Below are 23160 nucleotides of genomic sequence, written 5' to 3' on the forward strand. Positions count from 1 at the left end.
GTAGTTCAGTAGCATGGTGGGATATCTCTATCTCTGAGCAACTCTAACCAAGGGGTTGCCTTTCATCTGCCTACTCCAGGGCTAAGAGTTGTCTTTGGAGAGCTCTTTGTATGTGTGTCTAGACAGCTTCAGACTCAAACCAGAGGGTTTTGGAGGGGACTGCCTGGTGGGTGTGAAAGGGGTTTGGATTTGAAAGGTTACCTAAAAAGAACAACATAAGAGCCTGCGTTTCCTACTGTGATACCTTCTCTGGTAACTGCTGAGCATAAGTTTTTCTTCTTGGATGTTGCTTTCAAATATTGTTTTGACCTATTGCTGTTAGTCTGTATGTTTGAACAAGAAGGTTGCCAGTGATCATGCTGTATATTCTTGAATTCTTCAGCCGCCTCTGAAAAGACTGAATTTCAAAGGGGGATGTTCACCTGCCTTTACTGGAAGCATTTACAACTGCTAGTTGTGGGGTGGGAGTCAGTTGCTTACTCCACTAGAGTAGTGTGCAGCTCGTTCACTGTGTGAGCTTGTTCGTCCTTGAAGTTTTGCTGTGAGTTTTACTTAGGTGAGACTAGCTCTGAGTTGTGCTGTTGGCTTGTTTTTCTTAACTGACATGCAGCTCCTTGATACAAGAGAAGATCTTTCCAGTCCATTAGTTCTTGACTTGCATGTTCTGAAATCCCTTTTCCACAGGTTATAAGAAACATAGGCTATTTTGAGGTCATCTTTTTTCTTTTGTACGTATGTATTTGTGTAACTTGGGACTAGAATGTACTTCTTGTAGTTCATTCAGTGGAGTTGAAACAACGAGGTTTAACTGCTGAATTGAAACCTTTTCCTTGTCCATGTTGGCCCTTTCAGTTCTGGGAAAGCATCTGTGTCTGAGAAGAGTTTATAGTACGTGCTTCTATTTTAGCATACATTTCAGTGTTTATTCTAAGTGTTTTTGCTGAATTAAGCCGAAGTTTGACAGGCGTGATTCTGCCCATCATTGGGACAGGACTTGGCTTGCTTTCTGTGCTCAACATAGTGAAAGTCAAATTAAGGGCCCATAAATCTGGATATACTGCAAGGACTATAATTCATTTAGCTTTCCTTAAATGTCCCTCAATGGCTGGCAATTATAAATCAGTAGTCTCATTTTTCAGAGTTTAATTGGAATGAATGTGGACTGATTTAAGGTCTTTGATAGATTAAAGCTAAACCGTGAAACACTTGAGCCAACCTACCAAAAAGAAGTCTCAATGTGGGCATTAGTAACTCATTTGATGTTGGCAGTATGAGAAGACTCTTCCTAAAATAAGCATGAAACACATTTGCCTAGTTTTTAGACTTGCTACTATTGGATAAGTTTGTGGTAGGTTCAAATTGCTTGCCTTAAAGTAACTAGAAGGAAGAATTAGTAACTGAAGTCCCAGATCTCATACTTTCGACTCTGTGCAACAGTTAATAAAAGCTGGCCGATACAAAGAAGTCTCTGCTCTTGTTCCAATAAAAAGGTCTCCTGTTCATGTGATAGCAGCAGCAACCGTCAATTATTTTTCAGTTGTCCGGTTTGGCTGTGAGCCAGTACATTGTAGAATAGCTGATTTCCTTGCTGTAATTTTGGAACTTCTAAGTGTTTTTGTAACTTCTTTTTAAACGGGATTTATGAAGGTAGGGGACTGATGGTATTTGTCTGCTAGAGCTGAGTACAGGCAGGACCTGTGCTGTGCAAGTGTCACTTAACTTTACCGCTAATCTTGGAGCTCTGGCACCACCTGCTATTCTTGCTGTAGGTTTCACAAGTGAAAATGGAATTATCTGTTACGGTGTAGTGGTTTGTAAATTATCTGTGGCAGTATGGTTTTAAACCATTTAACTTGTGCTGTCTGTGACTCAAATTAAATATAAACTGAAGCCTTCAGAGTAGAGAGATTAGGATATAAATACAATGTAAACTCATTCCAAGGAAGAAGCAGCCATGTTAGAAGTAGGTGTGGACCCAGCAGTCCTTTCCTCTCCTGTCTTCAGGGACAGAGCTTTTTTAATGTTGAAAAGGTAAATTAAAATGGTGGATTACCTCATGCAGAGCACACAGGTATTTGGAATGCTGATCAATAGTGGGAGTTTAAGTGGTGGGTGTGTTTTTGTTTAAGCAAAACTTTCTGCCACTTAAAGAATCAAGCTTAAGCACTCGAGTGCATAATTCGTTGGGAGTAGCTTGCCAAATGTTCTTGAGAATATGTCATACTAAGCGTAATATGTCTTGCAATATTAGTAACTTTGGATTTGGGCAATTTCATATTCCCTTATAAATTCAAAATGTCAAAAACTTGTCTGGCCTTTAGAGAATGTGTTGTGCTTAATAAGCTTTCAGTGGACTTGCCAACCTGGTAACAGCTTCTGGTTGAATGCCACAGTGCTAGTTGTCTTGTAGACTTTTATTGTGAGTTGAGGAGAGTCAGGTGGACTTCCCGTTCCCAATTTATTCATTAGACATGTGCATCTTAGTGAACCAGACTTGTATTGGAGCTGAGTTTTGTCTGTTTAGGTCCAGACTCAGAGCTCTCACCTAGAGAAGTGCATGTGTCCAAGTCTTACAAGGCTGTGTGAGTGTTTGGATGGGACACGTCTGCTGAATGAGGGTGGGAATTAGAGCTGGTAAGCAGATGATGTGCTTGCTTAGGGATGAACGATCACCAAGTCTGTGGCTTCACAACTGCTAGAGATGTGTGAAGCCAGGTTGCTGACTGACTGACTGAAAAGTAACTGCAAAAACCTGAAAAATATGACGTGTGACACAAAGAAGGGAAAGGGGATGATGGCTGGTGAGAGGGGAAGTCCCCTTCTGACCCCTTGAGGGATGGCCCTCAGATTGGCTGGAGTTTATGGTGTAATCCCAGGTAAGTATCACACCTTCGAAAGAAATGTCACGTGGCGCTTGCTTGGTGCCAGAAGCAAACCTCTCCGTGGTCACAATCAGTGTTGTTTTTGCCAATCTGAAAATTTTATCAGTAAGTTTAAATTGGCAATTGGCAGGTTATGTGCTAGCAAGAGAAATACTCTTAACACCTTTTAGCAAAGCATTTTGTGTTTGTAGAAGGCTGGAATGATCACTGTCGTGTTTGTGGTGTGTTTTTTCTAATTATGTTCAGTGTTTGTAAACCAGTTATACCCTGCATGGAAAATGCTAGAGGAGCATAAAAGTATTAGTTCGCATAATGTGAGTCTCTGTTGATATCGAAGTACCCTCACGCTCATGTTTTGTACTCTGTCTTGAATGTGGTTTGTGTGCACACTTATGTTAATCTATGCATATGAACACCCTGCCTAGTGACTTTTGAATCATGTAGCATGCCAGTTAAGATAGTTCAGGTTCCTCTCTGAAAAGATTGTAATTTAACTTGTTTGTGGTGCAGTGCAGATTGATTTAGACTTCTCCTATTCTATTACCCACAGCAACTGGAGCAGATCCAGAAGGAGCTAAGTGTTCTGGAAGAAGATATTAAACGAGTAGAGGTGAGGTGCCCAGACATTGTTCTGACTCTGGCAATTTTTCATTTTCATCAAGCTGTCTGCCTTGCTGTGGGGCTGCTGTGTTAAATTTACAGCATTTGAGTCAGTAATGGGAAAATGAACAGATACTGGTCTTTCTTTAATTTGTTCATTTAGTTGATGTGTGCAAGCTGCAGGTTGGTAAGAGGGGGCTTTGTTGAAACCTACTCCTATATAATCGTATCTTTCAATTTCTTTGTGTTGGTAGTAAGTGTTTTAGAATAATTGCTAGAAATCCACAGCCAGTATATTGATGATAACTTACGATTTTTGTACGTTGCGTGTTGTGGCTATTTGCACAGGCTGTTTAAATCTTAGCAGCAGGCCACTCTTAAAATGGAGAGGTATTGGGGGGTGCACAAGAGAGCTGTAATGCATAGACTGGGTAGGAGCAGAACCAGCTCCTGCTGCATGTCAAAACAGAAGCAATCTGCTACCTCCTGATATAATTGTCTTAATTCCTTAATGATGGGGATCTCTTGAGATTTTTGTTAAGAATTACTCTCCAAGTATTTGTAAACCCATCAGCGCAATCCTTCTGTCCTTATTGAGTCCTTAGGTTCATCCTTGGTCCTTTCCTCTAATCATTCTAGTGTTTTGATCTTGGAATAGAAACTAATGTTTCAGGAATGCATCAGACTGCCATCTCTCAAAATAGCATTCCCTTAAAGCTTGTGGGGAATCAGTTTGCAGGTCTGCTTCTCTCTTCTTGCTCGTCTCAAGCAGTCAGCACGAGCTCCCAACCACTGCCCAAAAGCCTTTTAGATGTCTTCACTTCCAATTTATACTCATGCTGATGAATTGTCAAAATATAAATAGAACTGATAACTGCAGGAACTTCCCTTCAGCTGATAGCTACGCAAATTGTAACTTGATAGATAACAGCATTTTTCAGACCTGTTTTCCTAAATGTTTCTCAGCTTTTGGGAAATAAATATACCTTAGCATGTTTCCTTGAGACTGGTAAAATAGGTCTTCAGATCTAGGAGAAGCTATTCCCAAAGCTGCGGGATCCCTCAAAGAATATCTAGCAACCTGCTTTTCTGCTCTTTAATCAGGCACTTCAGTGGGCTGCAGCTGGGGTACGTATCTGGTGTGCGATAGTGACCTTGGTTCTGACCTCTAAAGCCTGGGATCTCCCTCATCACAAATATCGTACTTTCTACCTAACAACTAATGAGCACCTAGTGGGAATTTGAAAAGCACCAGTAATGTTGTCCTGGAACACTTTGCCCCCCTAACTAATGAGCTGCAGCATCCTGCATAGCTTCCATTTCTCAAACAGATGAAAGGTACAGTCTCATACTGGGAACACAGCAGTGATTTAGTCTGGCAGTGACAAAGCCAAATTTACGTGCAAAGTTTCTCTTGTGCACTTGCCCCAGTGAAGACTGATAGGTCCTCTTTTAAGTCTGGGGCACAATACCACCTTTGCCCTGTCGTCTTGTGGCTGTTCTTGCCATGACCCATATCCAGCATTACTTTCCAGCTGCGAACGCTATGAGATAAGTTTGCACGTATCTCAAAAATGCAGTTACAGCTTGTTTGTTCTGCCGTGTTTAAGGGAGGTGCTGGGTTAGAGACAATTGGATGGTAACCAAATCCATTGATTTTTGGAGTATAAACTCCAGAACTGCCTCTTTTGGGGCAAAAAGCACTGCAGTTGTAGGATTTCTGAAACCCAGTTGGAATGATAACTGGGGAAAAAAAAAAAATCAAAGAAAATCAATGTTTCTTCAGGTATGGTAAAGACTTTTAGGTGAGAGTTGAATAAATGTAGATACAGATGGTTATCTGCTTGGAAAAACAAAAAATTACTATGTGAACACTGTATATTAGACGGTGACTACTATTTATGTTTTGTAAGCTTTGCTGTAACGTGGCTTTCTGTTTCAGGAAATGAGTGGCTTGTACTCCCCAGTCAGTGAGGACAGTACGGTGCCGCAGTTTGAGGCTCCCTCACCTTCACACAGGTATGGAGCTTGCAACTCAGAACTTGGATTTCAAGCTGTACATACTGCACTGTACTTGCTAGTCCTCTCTGTGCCGTGCCCAAAACACAAGCAAAACTAGTTTTTGAGGGCCATACAATATGTTCCTGTTCTGTTTTTGATTGGTATAAACTTTATGTGAACAAAGCAGTGAAGAAAAAGCCATCTGAGTCTGCAGCTGGCTGAAAAGTCTACTCTAAACCAGGTGCTGTGGAAAGCTGATGATTTTAAGTGTAGTGTGGATTAGTTAACTTGAGTCATAAGCCTTTGCTATGGTATAAAATATTACTGTTAAATACATGCTACCTTTTCTGAACGTTATGCAGTTCTGCTTGGCATATGATAGGTCTTAATTTTGTACGATATTGGTGTCCTCTGGCTTCCCCACTCAGTGTGAATGGCTAAAGGTATGGGCTCACAGGATCAAAATTTAAAATACACAGCCTATTGATTCTGTTTATCTGCTGTCTGTTTTGATTTAATGAAATGCCTTTCTAATAATATATTTTCAATGTGGATTTTTGTCTGGAATATTGCGTAGTCTGGTTTCTTGATGGTAAAATTGCAGATGCTTCTTGTGTCCAAGTTGCATGTGCCAGGGTTTGAAGTGCTCTACTTCTTTATAGCCGTGGTTTTTGGTTGTAAGAAAGCTGTGATTTCACAGGGCCAAGTTAAGTTATTAAATGATCATCTCTCCTACCTCTCCCCAGTGTATTCTCCTAATAGTAGAGTTCTCTAAACTGTTGACTTCAGTTATAAAATTGTACTGGCACCTTTTCTGCAATTAGCAGCTCTAAACCTAATAGCTAAGAAGTAAGAAAAAAATGATCAGATTTCCTCCCCTGCAGGGATTTAGATCCAGTGCTCCGGTATGGAGGCTAACAATATTAGCTGGGAATTCTTACCAGGATGCTATTTCTGGACACAGAGACCAGAACCTCTCGTATTTCTACGAAGCTGTGGTTGGCCCTGAGGAAAAGGACAGGAATATGGCCAAGATGGATGGGAACAGTGTTACTCTGCCCTTCACTGCCTGCCTAATTTTTGGGTGCAGGTGTGGTTTTGATGTGGGTTATTGCTGTTTTGCCAAGCAGCAGTTTTGTGAAGCTGATGAGATTCTTGTCAGGTTCTACTGGTTTTTGTTATTGGCTGTTAAATAGATTGCTGCTTGTTTGCTTCATGGTACCGCTGCTTGGGGAAAACTTGAGCGCTGGTTGGGCTGAATTTGTTACATATTGAATGCCTTCAGGCCTAGAAACCTTTCTTTTTTTTGACAGAAGACTGTACTTACGAGAGGAAATGTATCTCTATTACTTGACCAAGCTAACAAACAAGCTCCCAAAGAACTTTTTTATCTGTTGAAAGCTGGAATAACATTTTAAGCCCCGGAGTTTAGTGAAAGAGTTGGGGAAGAAATTTCTGCTGTGTGAGGCCTACACTGGTTTCAGTCTACTGAGAATTTATTATTATTCCTTTATGCCTGTTTATTTCATGTCCTAGGGTCAATCATTCTCAGTTCTTGCTGATGTAAGATAGTGCCAAAATATTTTAGTGACTTTGGATTGAAGTGCTTCACCTGAGGTCTGCTGGGAGATGGCGGTGGGTTAGACTTTGGCAGGTGCAGAGACCACGGACTCTTTTTCTTGGTTGATCTTCTTGTGCTTGTCTGGTTCCATCTCGGCTGTGTCTTCAGCTTTTAGGTTTTTCCTCTGGTACAACATGCCAGGGATGTAATATAGTAGGATGTTTAAGAGTTTTCTAGAGAATGTGGAGTTGCCTTTTTCTCTTGGCTTGAAGACCCCTTTTCTGTTTCTCAATGACATTCCTGCGTTAAGAGGTAGTCTTGAGTGGTCGAAGAGAAAATAGCATGTGAAGGAGGTGTCTGAACCGGCATCGGTTGTTGCTGGACTCTCGTAACTTCTGTCCCTGCCCTATCCTTACAGTTCAGTGTAATTCAAGTAATTGAATTGGTTTGAATTATCAGAACTCAGATTCCAGAAAATCTTGAAATTCGTTTTCTTTTCAACATTAAATGTAAATTTTGGAGAGTATCTCAAGAACTGTAACTTTGATTCCTCCTTGGAAAGAATGCTGCAGAACAGCTGATAGGAGCTTTAAAATATGCTGATTTTTTTCAGCTCTATGTAACTGAAATATTTAATCTCCAAAGTGCATTTTTGAGATGCTGTGAACCAGTAAGAATGAAATACAAATGTAGTTTGAGATGGCTTCACTTCCATGTTAAAATGTTATTAAACTTGCGGAGACTTTTTAACTTATCAGGGAATTAAAATGGTATATTTAAATTGGAATATAACTTGTTAATGTGCTTAACACCCTGCTAATGAAATATAATTGTATAAAATTTTACTAATGTGTCTTATAAATAGTACAAGGTTATCAGAGACCCATGCTGAGATGAAGAAAATCTCTTTAGCCTTTGAATTTAAAGTTCAAGAAAATAGAGTTCTTTGGAATTCAGTTTCATCTGGTCTCTGGTGACTTGCCCTTATTCATCTACTTCTTCTAAATCACAGGCTTGCTTCATTAATTCTCTGTTTCTTTTCATTGTTTGTAGCTTTTTTCCCCCACACTCTTAACATCTTCAAAATGTGAAATTACTATGCCTCCCCCCGTCTTCCTCCATAAGTTCTTTAGCAGAAAATCAAGTACGGCTATCGCGTTCAATACGTTGTTGGCTTCAAGAAACACGTGTTTTCCCTTATGCTTGAACAGGGTATGATGAAATATTAAATTGGGTAATAGCACAGCACTTGTTTACAGCATTGCAAATTGCTGGGCTTGTATACTAATAGAGAACAAGAGGGGGAGAATAAGGGAAAAGAACAAATAGTTCTGTGTAAGGTTTTTCTGAACAGGCGCGCGTGCTATTTTTGCTACCAGTAAATGGTGCAAACAGGAGATACAAATAAGCAACTTCTCTGTGACTACATATTCAGGCAGTAATAGCAAATAACAAACTATCACTCTAAAAGGAGTTTCTGGGGAAAGATTCTGATCTAAAAATTAGTTGCCTGGTAACTCTGACTCAGTTATTGAAATCCTGATCTCCTTCCCCTCCATTTGTTCTAATTACCCCCTCCCACCCCCATAAGGATATAACAAATGGGATTTATAGTCTGCAGGTTGCTGTGTCTTTGTTGTTGTTGTTCCAGGTTTTTAAATATGTCGTGTTAGTATAGCTGAATTTCCTAACTGAACCTAATGTTACAGCTTTTAAAAAGAATTTGGAGGGAACTTTTGTAATACTCTGATTATTTTCTTCCTGTTTTTAAAAGGAAAAACGTTCAAGCGTATGCCAGTTAACTCAGTTACAGGCACCACACCGAAATTACTTTGAATTTGTATTCTGGTTAGGGAGATGACGTCTGCACTCTTGAAGGCTTTACATCACCAGACAACCTGCAGCAAAACGAGACCAGACGCTATAATTCTGTGTGTTTTGCTGTTAATTGCCACTATACCTGTCTCAGAGCGGAGTACTTTTTCATCGCTTTCCAGCCAAGCATCTTATTCATGCTGTTCCTGGCAGGATCTGCTGTATGTGTTTCATTATTTCATGTGGCCACGTTCTAATTTAAAGTTCATTGTCCCCGACCATGCCTGAAACAGCTCTGTTGTTTTCTCCCCTGCAATAGCTTGCAGCAAATAATGATTTTTATCCCTCAGATTTTCTTGGTTTGCAGCTTTTGTCTTGCTTGTAACAGAAGCCCAATCAATCTCATCTTACAAGTTAACCACTAATGAGAGTTAAAAATCATCTCTCATCTTCTGTTTCTACTTCCCTCCACCTCCAGGGGAGCTTTAAAACATTCAGAGAAATATTTAAGCACTAGTACCACTGTTTCATCCTTCTAGACTTACGGGTACCCTGACCGGCATTTCAGCCGAACCGCTTGTTTTAAGACCAAGAATGTCAAGTTTATGCATCAGTTCTGACAGCTGTTACGTAAACATCAATAGGTACAATCATCTTTTACAAAACCAGGACCTATAGCCATGTTCTGGCAGCTTTTTGAAGAAACCTTCAGCTTTCCCAAGCAATGCTTAAATCTAAGGTTACCTCGTAAGTAAGACTAAGAATAATGAACCCAGATAGTTTCGTTTCTGTCCAAGCCAAATGACATAGCAGAAGCAAGTGAATTACAAAGATTTTTAGAAACAAATCATGGTGATGTTTGTCATGGATTCTCCGCAATTAATAAAATGGTGTTCTTTACTTGACCTAAATACTTGTCTAAATACTTGTTCTAAAAGTATTTTAAATTTTTGAGTGATAAGGGTGCTTTAATCTGGCTCTGGTGTTTTATTGTGAGAGCTAAATATTTTGCCCATATGTGCAAGAATACTGAACCACCTGTTTTCTGCTTATATCAGTAGATCCTTTTGCAGTTTTGAAAGTTAAATCTCTTGAGTTTGCGTATGTATGCTATGTGTTGAAAACAGTGATTTAAGGTATGTTGTGTCATTATAGATACTATGTAGCTATATATGGTGTAGCATTTTCTAATAATAGTAATCTTGTCTGTCAGCATTTTTTAAATTTATTTCTTTATTTCATTACTTGTCTGTTCTGTGTGTCTTCAGAGACGCCTGGGATACTAGGGTCTGTCTTAAGCTGATTTCTCTAGCTTTTCTCCTCTGTTTCAAATGCCACAGCTTTAAACTTCTTGGGTTTTTTTTTTTTGAAAGGAACTGAAAACCAATGGTAGCATGTTATTTTCAGAATGTCTTATCCTGCATATTTCATACAAAAAATATACTTTTGCATTCTAATTAGAAATTACTAGATTGCACTACACATACTTGTGTGTGACAGCATCTGCTCTAGGAGAACCCTGTATTTAAAAAAAAAAAATATCCCTCCCAAAGCCTCAAACAAAGAATAACCTTGTGTTCCCTGTCTGTAAAATGAATTTTAAAGGCAAGTATGCTGCAGGATGTAAAGAGGGGAAGAGCAAACAGGTTAAAAATTATAAAGAATGATTGTACAGTGATTTAAGCAGACTATTTCTTTTGGTTTTGCAGTAGTATTATTGACTCCACGGAGTATAGCCAACCTCCAGGCTTCAGTGGCAGTTCTCAGGTAAGGTAATACATGTCTGTATACAGGGGGGATGGGACAGTGAATGTGGAGGGTTGGCAGAGATACGGCACGACTCCATCCATCTCCAGGATACCAGTCAACCTGAGTCTTGTAAATGCTTTTAACTGGTTGTGTGGGCAAACTGGAGTCAAGACTACAGCCGTAGGAATGACTGTGCATGACTGTGTGTGTCCACACTGATGCCATCAAAGAGATCTGGTGTAATATATTTAGACATCTGACTTTATTCCCAAAGCTGACTCTTCCAGGGAAGAGGGGATATTTTTTGCTCATCTCTTCTCCCAAGTGGGCAGCATTTGGGAAGGGAGGTAAATCCCTGACCCTTTGCGTTGACTTGAATAGCTTTGGATCGAGCTTGACTTTCAAAACAAGAAACACTCATTCTCTGAACATACTACCGTTTTGTGGTTTGTCCTCGTTTGGGGCCTTACAGAACTGTATTATAAGCTCACATAGAGGGTAAAAAGTTGCCTGTACAGTGAAGCCGTTTGGCAGGCAGCCTCCAAACTGTCTGATCCACGGGGCTTCCCGAATGCCAAACAGCGCTGCCGTAGTCTTGCAGCTCGGAGTGATTCAGCTGGGCTGGGAAGATAACACTGGTAACCAGCTCACAGCTTCAAAAAGGTTAAAGAGTTTTGATTTAGACAGACGGACCGTTGGTTATGTGCCAGCTTGTGCCTTTGGTGCTCTCTGGTGGTGGTGGACCATCCATGGCACACAGCAGTATCAAATTGGTAAATTAACAGAAGTGCTGTTGGATCTTATTTGATGGAGTAACTGATATAAAGAAAAAACACCTGAATTTTGGGCTGATGTGCATGTATGTGTGCATGCAGATTTTTGGGTTTGTAGCTGTATAACTAATTGGTAATTAGAAATTTCCCTCTTAATCTGTGGAAGAATGATTGTGGTCCCTGCTACTGTGGTCTGGGAGATTTTTGCTTGAACATAGAATTGTAGCTCTACCTGACTTCAGAGGGCAAGTGAAATGTAGGTGGAGATCTTATGTTCAGGACTGATACAGTACAGTGTGTTGTGTGTTGTGACGCTGCTTGTCTCAGTACTTTTCTTTCTATTTCAAAAACAAAATTAATGGCATAGCTGTAACGCTGGTAAGCACACAAAACAAACAACCTAGACTTTCTAGTCATTCTGTATGACAGCCTTATTTGTGTGAGAATAACCTTTTCTGTCCTCAAATGCAATTTTTTGTCCTCAAGAGTGCAAGATCTGTATTCTCTAGTGCAAATTTTCAAATTAAACTTTAATATATGTTTGGATGGGGAGTTGAAAGAGAACTCTTGAAGTTAAACACTTCATTTAAAGGTAGTCTAATTTCGGCAAGACTTTACCATAAAAATAGTTTCAAGAATATAAATTCAATTGTGCTTTTTTCTAATTGTCAGTCATGGCAAAAACATAGATGGGCACTGCTGGCAGTAAGAAGCTATGCTAGGATGGACAGTTAATTAATTACTTTTTACAGTCAATTCAATTACAGTCAATATAATTACTTTTGTGCATTGCTCACAAACATGTTCTTAGGGAAGAATTTATATATTGCAAAGTTACAGGACAGTTTTCTTCCAGAAGCTGAGCTTCAGAAGTAAATAGTGGACAAGTCACATAAGCCCTGGGGAATTCTGCAGGTAGTATTTAGTGGCAATACCTTTCTTTTCTGTTAGAACAAAGGAATTTGTGTGTAGCTATGAAGCTTTTCCACAGTTGTTAGAGGACTCTTCAGAGCACCTAATGGAGTTCAGATGGTAAAATCACTCTTGATAACAGAGCAATCGTAACTAATGTCCTCAACTAGGACAACCATAGTAGTTTTAGCAGCTGAATAAAAATTGCCTGGGTATGTTTTCTCTCTTTTTTCTCCTATTTTTTTTTTCCTCCTGTTTCCCAGCATTGCTTAACAAGTAGCCAGGGAGCAGGCTTCATTGAAACGCAATAAATGTTTTGGTAAAACATGAGCAGTTTAAAATGCTTAGCTAGGGAGGATCTGATACAGATGAGTTAATGCAGATTGATTCCCAGCACAGCTGGGTCACCATGTGCCAGCCTGAGACCTGCTCCGGGGGGATCTTCCTCCGGAGACCCAGCAGGTGTATCGCACAGCAGGCAAATACTTAGCATGATTGATTCCACCTTGGTGTGGACTGGGCTCATCTGGCAGATCAGGCTTGGGCTTGGGTTGTATCGCTCATCATGTCACGTGTGGCTCATCTTAACTTGAGACTGAAGTGATTGTTCTTTGATGCTTGAAGTTGTCTTGAGCTCTAATCACTCCTGATGTGCTGAGAGAGGCTGGAGCCCTTGCAGGCTCCAAATTAATAGGTGTGCAAAATTGATAGGAAGGTGCTATAAAAGTGTTCCATTAAGTACTTCTTAAAGCGTGAAGTTTTAAAAAATTGTAGTTAAAAGGTGTTGAGGTAGGAGTACTTTCCAGTGTTTTAGCTGTGTGTTGAGATTGGAGTTGGTTTTGAGATGAAACAAGCTGCATAGACCATAGGTGCTGTCAACATGCAAGTATGAGTCATAATATCAATGTATAGCCAGGGGCCTCGCATGGGAAGCGGCATCTGGAGGTTTCATTGCTTGGGGCTTGCTTTTTCCATAAAATAGTAGATTACTGTTCATACTGGTATGAACAGAATTTGAGTGGGCTCTGAACTTAGTTTGTTCTTGTTGGCTTGCTTGATGGCTGTAATGAGGGCAGCCCGTTCTCCTGCGTGGATTGAGGGGCAGCTGGACACGGAGTGTTTTGTTAGTGCCATTGAGTGGCATTACAGACCTTGTACGTGGTCAGGGATGTTGTTCATTAGGGAGCTTGGTGGTTCTCAAATCTTTTAAAATTTCCCCATTAGCTTGGAGTATGTGATATGTGAAACTTCTTAAATATAAACTAAAGCAAGGTGCTTTTCATGCCTCTTGTGTAGTAGAGGAATTGGTTCCTTTTCCTTACTGGTGATTAAAATGAGAAGTGCTGTATTTTCTGTTTTGCTTCAGGTGGAGAGCTTGCCTATGTAGGTTCAATCCTTTGCTTCTACCTCTCACTATTACTGCTTGGGTAGGTTGGGAAATGGCTTTAATGATGAGTTTCATGGACTTCTTTTCAATTAACCTTTGAACTTCATGGTGTCTTCTGCTTCTATCCTTATTTGCTTAGCTTTACGGAGAGTTACTGAGTTGCTTCAAAAGAAATAATTCAGTAACTAACTCTTTAAAATGAACACCTCCTCTTTTTAATGAGCTGTCTGCCAGGGATCTAGGAAGTGTTTGTTGTACAAACGGGTGTCTTTGGCCTCTGCCATCTATCTGTATAAATGCAAGATGTGACTCCCCAAGGATTGCTGCTGTCTGTCCTGTGCGTGAGGTCGGAATTGGTAAATTTGCAAAGGTTCAGGAAACAAGAATTGTCTAAAAGCAGCTTTTCTTGTTTGTCAAGTTAAAGGGTGCAACATAGGACCCTAAGAATAAATGTTGAGAGTTACAAGATCTTCATTTATTGTCATTTTACACTTCTAACCCTTCACATATAATGTGTAAGTTGTTTATAATTTGGTAAAATCGATTGAAATGAAACCCAGACCTGGCTTTACCTTTCTGAAGTGTTCTCTCTTCTCCACGCAGACCAAAAAGCAGCCGTGGTATAACAGCACGCTAGCTTCACGACGCAAGCGGCTCACAGCTCATTTTGAGGACCTAGAGCAGTGCTATTTTTCCACCAGGATGACACGTGTCTCGGGTGAGTTCTTCTTGTGTGGTGTTCAGCTTCTGACATCAATTACCTCCTACAGTGCCTCGTCCTCAGAAAAGACTTGCTTTTGAGAGAGTAGCTTTCACTTCTTCCTTGCATGGAATGTTGCGATATATATTTGTGTGTTACTGAAATCGTCTTGTTTTGCTTTTCTTGACCAATCTTTGAGGTTGCTAAATTTAGACAATTTAATCCTGTCACTTTGGAGGGGCACGTGTATTGCTTTGTAATCCTGTACTGTGAAGGGCATAACCCACAATAAACAGTTTCACTGATGCTTGTTCTGAAGATGCAAATGTTTGAAAGCAGTGGTTGCGTGGTCTTTCTACTAGATATGGCATAAACATGGCAGTTAAAAACATTGCTATTGAAATACTATGAAGTATAGACATAAATTGATAAATTCTCCTGTATTTAGTATGCAGTAGGACGCTTGGAGGTTATCCTTTATGTTGTGTAGATTGAGTCTTGGTTAACAAATGGCTTGGAGTATAGAAGCTGAGTGTGCAGCAGTGGTGGTGTCCCATGGGGCACACCTTAGATTTAAGGCTTGTTTTGTAGAATTAGAAGGTGTTTTCACAATTGCCTAGATTGCCTCATTCATAATTGAGTAACAGTGTGACAGCAGCTAGAGTAATTGTTACCTAGTGGATGGATGGTTCTTAATTACATTACAAGATTCTCTTAAGAAACGAATGGTCAAATGAGTATGTCTTGAGGGTGAGGAGGCTTGCTCTGTGGCCCCTCTGGGGAAGAAACCAGCTTCGGGGAAAAAAGTTTCAGGCAATGGGCTGCGGCAAGCAAGAGATTTGCAGCAGCAAGCTGTGAGCTGCAGCTCCTATGAAGAGTGACAGACTGCAGCAAGGAGCGGAGAGCAGCCAGCCCTCAGGGGATGGGAGAAGCCACCATGGGACTAGAGGGAACCAGGCAGAGGTTGCTGCAGCAGAATATTTTTACTTGTAGCCTTGGAAGGCAAGGACCAACCTCCCGGGACACAGACATCAGCAAGAGAGCTGGGGTAGAAACCCTGACTTTTTTTTTCCTCCATGAATTTAGTTTAAGTTTTATTCATTTTAAAATAAATAAATAAAAATGAGGCTCGGGGGTTTTTTTATTTAAAAAAAATAAATTGGCTTTATGTTTAAAGGCTGCAACGTGTTTTAGGGGAGCTCACTCTTAGATATATCTACATCTTCTATCTACTTCAGAGCAGTGACTGACTCAAGTCTCATCATGCGCAGCAAAATAATTTTAACAAGGAATGCAGCACGTTTAGGGGGTGCTTCGGTAGCTGGAAGATCAGAGAAGCCGGTCCTATGTGACCAGCCAGTTTCCTGTGAAGTGGTAGCAAGTGCTTTGCGGAATACAGTACTTCACAGATCACACTGAATTGTTTTCATGTGGTGCTAACTTGGTGATGATAACTGTGTTTATGTTAAAATAATACTTATTAACCAAGGATAATAAATGGGGCTCTTCCCAGCATTCCCTTCTAGAAGACATCTTTCTTCATAATTGGAACTATAAATATGAATGCGGTGAAACTATTTTTTGTATTCGTATGTGTCAGCCGCACCAAGAGCGGAGGATTTGCAAGTGCAGGTTTTTTCCTAAATAAGGGATAACCTGTGATACTTGATCAATTTTTCTTCTCTTAAGTCACTCCTGCTTTTTGACACATTTTGAATAGGATTTAATGTGGATTTAAAGCTTTTTGCAAGAGGTGCCTATGACTGTTCTAGTAGGGAGTGGAGACATAATATAACTGTAATTATGAAATGGCCTTGCACTTTGATGGGGAAAATGTCTTGAGAAATAACATTCGGTTTTCCAGGCACAGATACAGAATAAATTATAGGAGGACTGTGTGCTTGATCTCTAAATGAGGGAAATGGAAGCGTAGCAGCTATTTGTTCCTATCAAAGTGTCGAAGGAGGAAACAGTCTTTGAAAAACATTGACTGATGTTTACATGCTGCTTCTCAAGCTGTTTCCTGTAGTGGTCAGGTGCTGATGATTTTAATTTGGAGCAGTACTTCGTTCATTTTGCCCCTTTTGATCCATCTGACATGGGTAATGTATATGCCAGTACTTTTAAACATGCTAATTACTAGCCTTCACTGTTCCTTTATTTGAGCAAACATTAAATAGCGTATAACACACACTTCAAAATGCCTTACACAGGTAGAGCAAGATAATAATTTCTGATGGCAAGGAATTACCAGAGTGCAGAAAGTGATTATTCTCTCTGTGTTTTCCCACAAGAAATCACAGCTGTATTTTGCTTTTATAGATCAACCTTTTCATTTTTTCACCCCAGTATTTCCAAAGCTTTCTAATAAGTAGAGCTTTGTCATTTCCTTATGCTGCTGATAGGGAAACCGATAAGGATAACTAGTGGCTGGAATTTGATCTCAGCTGCGCGAGTGAGTCGTGTGTATGGCTTCTCTGCTGCTGCAGTGGATGCTGTGGTTTAACAGGAGGCAAGGTGTGCAGGAATGTGACTTGCAAACTGGACTACCTGCAAACCGAGGCGCTTTGTGTTAGCGCTGTGAGAACAGCCATAGCTGTAGTTCCCGTACGTTGCACTGGTGCAAAAAGACAAAGCGAATGTGGGAGTGTTAAGAGGAGGAAAGGGAGAATTGCTGCAAATTCTGGGGGTTGTTACAAAGCCTGAAGGCTCTACATAATGTTTGACTGCAGATGCGTGATCGTGTTAGGAAGGCTGGCTTGCCCATGCAACATCACCATGAGTTAGGAATTTTTCTTTATTTAGGAAATACTAAATTTTGAAATGGTTTACATAAAATTCTGTTCATACTGAGAAAAACTGGAACTTCTGAGGAATCGGGGAATGACTTTCAGTTATCTACACCGCAATCTAGTTTTAACTTTTGTAGTAAACTGTTCCATTTCCCACAGAATATTTATCATCATTATTCGAGCTGGCTCAATTTCACCTTGTCTGCTGAAGGTCATAATTTTCACAAAACTTATAGTACAGGGAGTCTTCTGGTTTCATGCTTGTCTTCCTTCTCCAGCCCTGAAACAACTCTCCCTCAGCTCTGTTGCTTTTGGAGTAACAAGACAAATATTTTTTACTAAAAGTATTTTCAAGGTAATTGACACCAAATGTAGGCATATTGTAACTGAAATATGAGGGAAGGAATATACTTTCACCTCCGTAGAAAACCAGACATGTTCTTCACAGTGCATTTTGATATGCTTTAAGGTTTTCTGTTAATAATCTATATGGCCCATGGGCTCTGAATTTGAATAAAATAAATGAGCTTACCTACCAGGAAAGCTGTATTTGTGATCTCTAGGCAGATTGTCAGCACAGTAGGTTCACCCAGTGTTGCAGTGGAAGGACTTAATTTGTGCTCTGAAAAATCATACTGCCTTCAGGGAATGTTAGAGGGGAGAGAGAACTGTTCTTGACCAAGAATCCTCCGAGGTAGTGTCACGTGAAGACATTCATCTTGATTTTTTTGTTTGCTGTTGAGTTTATTTATCTTCTTACTCTGTTTCTGTCCTCCCCAATGCTGCTGCCTCTCCCTAGATGACAGCAGAACCACAAGCCAGCTGGATGAGTTTCAGGAGTGTCTATCCAAGTTCACGCGCTACAATTCTGTCAGACCCCTGGCAACGCTGTCTTACGCTAGTGACCTCTACAACGGCTCCAGCATAGTATCCAGGTAAGACACGCTGCGGCTCTGATAGTGCATCTCATGCTGATACAGGCTGCTGAGGCTGGGTTAATAACCCGTATTAAACAAGCTATGGTCTGTATATGTATAATACACTGCAGTCGCCTCCCAAAAATAGTTTTGTGAATGTGTAATTATCATTGATCTGCGGAGGCGCTCAAGTACCACAGTAGTACCTTTTATTCCCGTTGGTGTTGGGTCAAGACCGAATGCAGAACCTTTGAGGTGCCAGTGAGTATCTGGAGCCGTTGTGATAAAGCACAAAGCCTGTTGTAGGCTCGGTCCTCTTCATGTTAGTATAGTTGCATTGTAAGTGATGCAGTTCTAGCATTTTAAGAAACATCCATCTTGCTTGATATTGGTAGCTTTAAGAATCTGAGGTGGTTTTAAATATTGTTATTGGATCCAGTCGTAATGGCAAATATTAAATAGCTGAGTTGTTTTTAACTGCGATTGCTTGAACTCTTGAGCGTTGGAAGCTCTGTTTACAGTGCTAAACCCAGTGAGGGGGCGGCTGTGGTAAAGCCAACTCGACAGCTCTGTTCTTGCCAACAACAACTCTGTATCCCCTGCCGTGTGGGGTGGTCATGTCCTGTGCACTGCTGCTGAAGCTCATCAGAGCCTCCCATGGACCAGTTTGGACACTTAAGCTGGTGAAATGCTATTGACTGTCTTTCAACAGAAATAGTTTCTTCTAGTTTAGCTCCATGAACCAGCTCCCGTAGGGATCAGGCTTAAGAGAGCACATAGGATAGGGAGAGGCTGGGTCATGCCAGCAGCCCTGACCTTAAACTGGTTTCAGCAGCTGTGGAAGCATACCCTGGGGGATTTAATTAGTCTGTGGTAGCTTGCTTGGAGCTGGTGGTGGTGGAAAAAATGATGCAACATGTTAATTGGGAAATCTTTTCTGCATGGTATATATGCAGGACCCATTAGCTTCTTACAGGCACATTTCACAAATTTAAATGTATTTGTTCACAGCAACCTTTTGAAGGAGGAAAGTATTATCATCTCTATTTTATACACGGGGAGCAGGAGATCCAAAGTGGCCATACCTGAGGTCTTGAAAGAAACATGACAATGACTTGATGAATTGAACTTGGATTTCCTGAGTCTTGATCTAACGCCTTACAAAGGGGCCATTTGGACAGTGACAGAACCGCTTGAATGTTTGTTGAAGGACCCCAAGAAATTTGCACTATGTGAGGGAATGGAGGCATGTTTAGCATAGAATACTTTTTTTTTTAAAGCAGCATTGATTCCTTAACTACTGCAATATGTAGCAGGAATGTATAATGTCCGACTTAGCCACAGAGGTCAGAACACAATAATCACTGATCTGACGTATATTTAACCTGCACTGATTGGGTTCACACTAGCTGCAATGAAATGCAGATGGGACTCTCACTGCAACGCAGACAAACTTCCTCAGCTACCAACTTCAGTACGGATTGGATTTTGCTCCTTTGCCCTTTCTTCTCCTTGACATTCTGCAAGAGCAGCATTTTTGTGGTATTTGGTTAGAAAATGCTGGAAGGGCAGTAAATCTCGCTCCTGTTTTGAAGGCATTATAATTCTTGGGTGAAATATATGTTTGAAAAGGATGTGTGTTGCTGTTGTTAAAATGAAGATACTGTGGGGCCTCCCTCCAAGCCAGTGCTAGAATTGGTAGTTAAATGCGTTTAACTGAAAAATAACTTGGCTTCCAACTCAATGTTCTGCCCTGCTCATGCTTTTTATTTATCAAAGCATTTTAAGAAATTTTTAAGGGATTTAGTATGTGGGCTGAGTAAGACTGTTCACATCTGAGCATGTCCTTAAGTGCTTTGGTAAAGCAGGGCTGCTGAACGTGCTGCTGCTGTAACTCTTGTTAGCTTCTGGCTATCCAAACGGTTCCTTTAAAGTTTGAATTTGTTAACCAAGAGTTTACATGTAGTATGTGTTGGCCAACACACTTCTGTTGTTCACCGTTGTTCTTCATCCAAATTAATAGACTCGAGTTCAGAGAGAGTCTGTGAAGCTAAATGAGGTGTGTGTCTCGGTGATGGCAGCTTAACATAATAAAGCAGCTTTTAGGTACCCACGGATGGGTCAAATCAATTATTGGGGTGCTTTAAAAAGCTTTTTAACTGAGTGAAATGCTGTGAGAAGTTTTATTATCTGGCAAACTGCACTGACTTGTGAAGGTGTTCCTGGGGCATGCTGTAGGAAACGCTGATGAAATAATGACAAAAAGAAGTCTTGCTGCTTAGCTGTTGCTGTTGAGACAAATGCATTTAAATACAAAGCAAATATAAGGTTAATGAGTAAGGAATCCTCATAAATTTTTTAAATAGTATTTTAAAGGGATATTTTAAGTATATTTAAGAAAAAAGTAGAATTGACCAGAAGTTAAACTTCCTAGTACTTAATTTAGTTCGCTTTTTAAAAAAATAAACTGCTGTTACAGACAGACAGAATATAAGGGTGTTTGATTTACGTTGCTTTAACCCTACATGAAGTTCACACGCTAGACTCCGAAAGCTCTGCTGGCTTAAATAAAGAGGTTTTTCAGATGTATTAGCTTTATGTTTGCAAAGGAAGAAGATGGAAATATGTTCCTTATCTGCAAAACCTTGATGTTTTTTTAGAAGGGAAATAAAACCAGGTTTATGGTAACAGGATGAAAATTGTAATTAAAGACTGTATATAAATAGGCTGAAAAAAACTGAAACTGAGCAGCAGTAGTATTCTCCTGAGCGCCTTGCCACAAGCATATTTATGAATGTCTGGACTTCTTGAGGACTAATAAAAGACCGAAAACAACACTATGTAGTGTTGTTATATATAAAAATTCTGTATAAAATTCGGTATAAAAATTCTGGTGCCATGTTAGGGAAGCTACAGTTGCCTTTCGGGAGGAAGGGACACACCAATGCCCTGCTCTCCAGTTCCAGGTTTCCCCAGCCTGGCAGTGAGCTTGCCCGAGGGACCCGTGCTGAGCCTTGCGGGGCTGGCGGCTCTGCGGCGGCTGTGCCGCATCCGCACGGTGGCAGCCGTCGGTTGCGGTGCCGGCAGCGCGGGGCTGCGGGCAGAGGGTGGGGGACGGATGCAGGGCTGGTAGATAAGCAGTGCATCTTCATCACAGGCTTACGGTCTTATTTGGAAAGGTGCACGCAGCGCGATTGTAAGCCCAGTCCGGGAGAGCTTTCCTACCTTAGAAACATGCTCACAAGCAAAATTTACAACCCTCAGTCCTTTTTTCCCCCTTATTTGCTTCAAGAAAAACAGATTCACAGAGAAGGGGGTTCAGTGAAAACACATTCAAGGCTTTGCAATTGCTGGTTGCTTAGTTTTGCTTTAACATCGGGGGGGCTTTCAGCATGCTTGCAATGTGAATGTACATGTACCTCAATATGCTAAACGTTTTTTTATACACTCAGTTCCCTTAAGTACAAAGTATTTACACTGTTTTCACAAGTATATTAAGTTTTGTTAGAACTGGGCCAAGGAATAAATTTTCCGTTTATTATGCCCCCAGACAGAGCAGTCGTCAGAGCTTAACTTTTCTTCTCTCTGCTTGCTGTGGCAGTAAATAGTAAAGGCTTTCTTTTAAAGATGAGTCTGTAAACTGCAGCGTTAGCATTACAATGATTTATGTAGAAAATTGCTTTAGCACTGTCAGAGGCCTTCAGAGAATAATGTGGCAGTCTTTCATACTTTAAAAAAAGAACAGAAAAATCCAAGAAACAGACTACAGCAAGATGTCTGTCTGAAACCTGGTTATCAGAAAGCTGGTTCTCCCTGCGGGTGGTTCCCAGGTCTGTGGAAACGTGTCTGTTCCGGAGGGCCTGAGGTTTGGGGGAAATGGTGTGGGGTTTTGTCATCTTCAAATGAAGACTTCAAATTCTTCTGGGCTAGCTTACCATTTCTCTGAAAGGTCTTAAAATGACATCCGAAGGGTTTTGGATAGCCAAGACTAACTGTAGTTATCTAAAAGCATAGTGATTTACAGAGAGGGAAAGAAAAAGCTTGGGGTTTGGCTGCTGAAACCTTACTCAACTCATCTGTTGAATCTTGAGACAGTGTTCAAAAACTGGATCTTACCTTTGGGGTCCGTTATTCTTTTTTTTTTTTTCCATTGCTTGCTTATTATTGCATTGCCTCGAAGTAATGAACAAGATATGAAGAGGTTTCTCTTAGCATTCAAACAGTACAATTAAGTCTGTTTCAAGATTGTATTTTTGTGTTGACCCTTTCAGTAACGTGACCTGAAATCCTTTCTTCAAAGGTGAGCTTAAAAGAAAAACCATCCATTAGGAGTGTGTTTTCCATGAATTCATTGAACCATTCTATTTTTTTGTTCCCCTCTTTGCTTTGGACTACAATTACTTGTCCATATAAATTCTCAGATCCAGACTTTAACAAGGTACCTTTTAGTTCTGTGTCCACCATAACAAACCCCTTTTTTCCTTTTTTCTTCTTTCTTTTTTTAATGCCCTGGGCTGGCTAGGATTAGGTGAGCCATTTTATTAAGTTTGTGACCAGCAATGCTTCTATCTTGGTGGTAAAGATAAATGAAAGAAATGTAAGTGGGTTTATCCTTCACAGGATTATGTTTTAGAGTACAGTAGATGCTGCTCCTTGAGAAGATGAGAAATGAGGAGGGCTGAATTTTTCTTATAGTCTGTTAAATCGATCATTTTTTAAATGGACTCTTATTTACAAGTGGCAGCTCAAAACTGTGGACGGATCAGTCTTATTTGGACTGTTCCCACAACTGGAAGGAAGAGAGAAATACTTGGGTAAAGAGACTTGAACTGCAGGGTGGCCGAGGAAGCTTGAAGTGTAATACCCTGAACCTACTTGAAGTTTATGCCTCTTCTGTGGTTCTCTTACCTTATTTCATCTGAGGTTTTGACCCGTAGGCCAGAGGTTGTCTGGGGCTGAAATGGGATTTTGTTTAATTAGAGCTGAGCAAAGTACAGAGCCTTTCCCTTGCTTTCTCTTCTTTTTCTCTGGAGTGCAGAACTGATACATTTCCTAGTACATAATTGTGGTC

The 23160-nt window shown here is 40.5% G+C and overlaps 1 protein-coding gene across 11 annotated transcripts in view; it reads left to right on the top strand.

Moving 5' to 3' along the window:
• Positions 1-23160, top strand: part of COP1 (COP1 E3 ubiquitin ligase) — a 132108-nt gene that overhangs the window by 21543 nt on the left and 87405 nt on the right. For 10 of the 11 annotated variants that reach the window (XR_012674569.1, XR_012674570.1, XR_012674568.1 and 7 more), the window contains exons 7-11: positions 3433-3492; positions 5425-5501; positions 10569-10626; positions 14284-14398; positions 17972-18107. Coding sequence is in view for 8 of the 11 variants with exons in the window: in XM_075156881.1 (XP_075012982.1) it covers positions 3433-3492; positions 5425-5501; positions 10569-10626; positions 14284-14398; positions 17972-18107 (446 nt within the window). In the remaining 3 variants the exon portion in view is untranslated. The remainder of the gene's footprint in view (positions 1-3432; positions 3493-5424; positions 5502-10568; positions 10627-14283; positions 14399-17971; positions 18108-23160) is intronic. The other variant, XM_075156883.1, reaches the window with a different exon arrangement.

This window comes from Calonectris borealis, chromosome 8 (genome assembly GCF_964195595.1).
Source record: "Calonectris borealis chromosome 8, bCalBor7.hap1.2, whole genome shotgun sequence".
Lineage (NCBI taxonomy): Eukaryota > Metazoa > Chordata > Aves > Procellariiformes > Procellariidae > Calonectris > Calonectris borealis.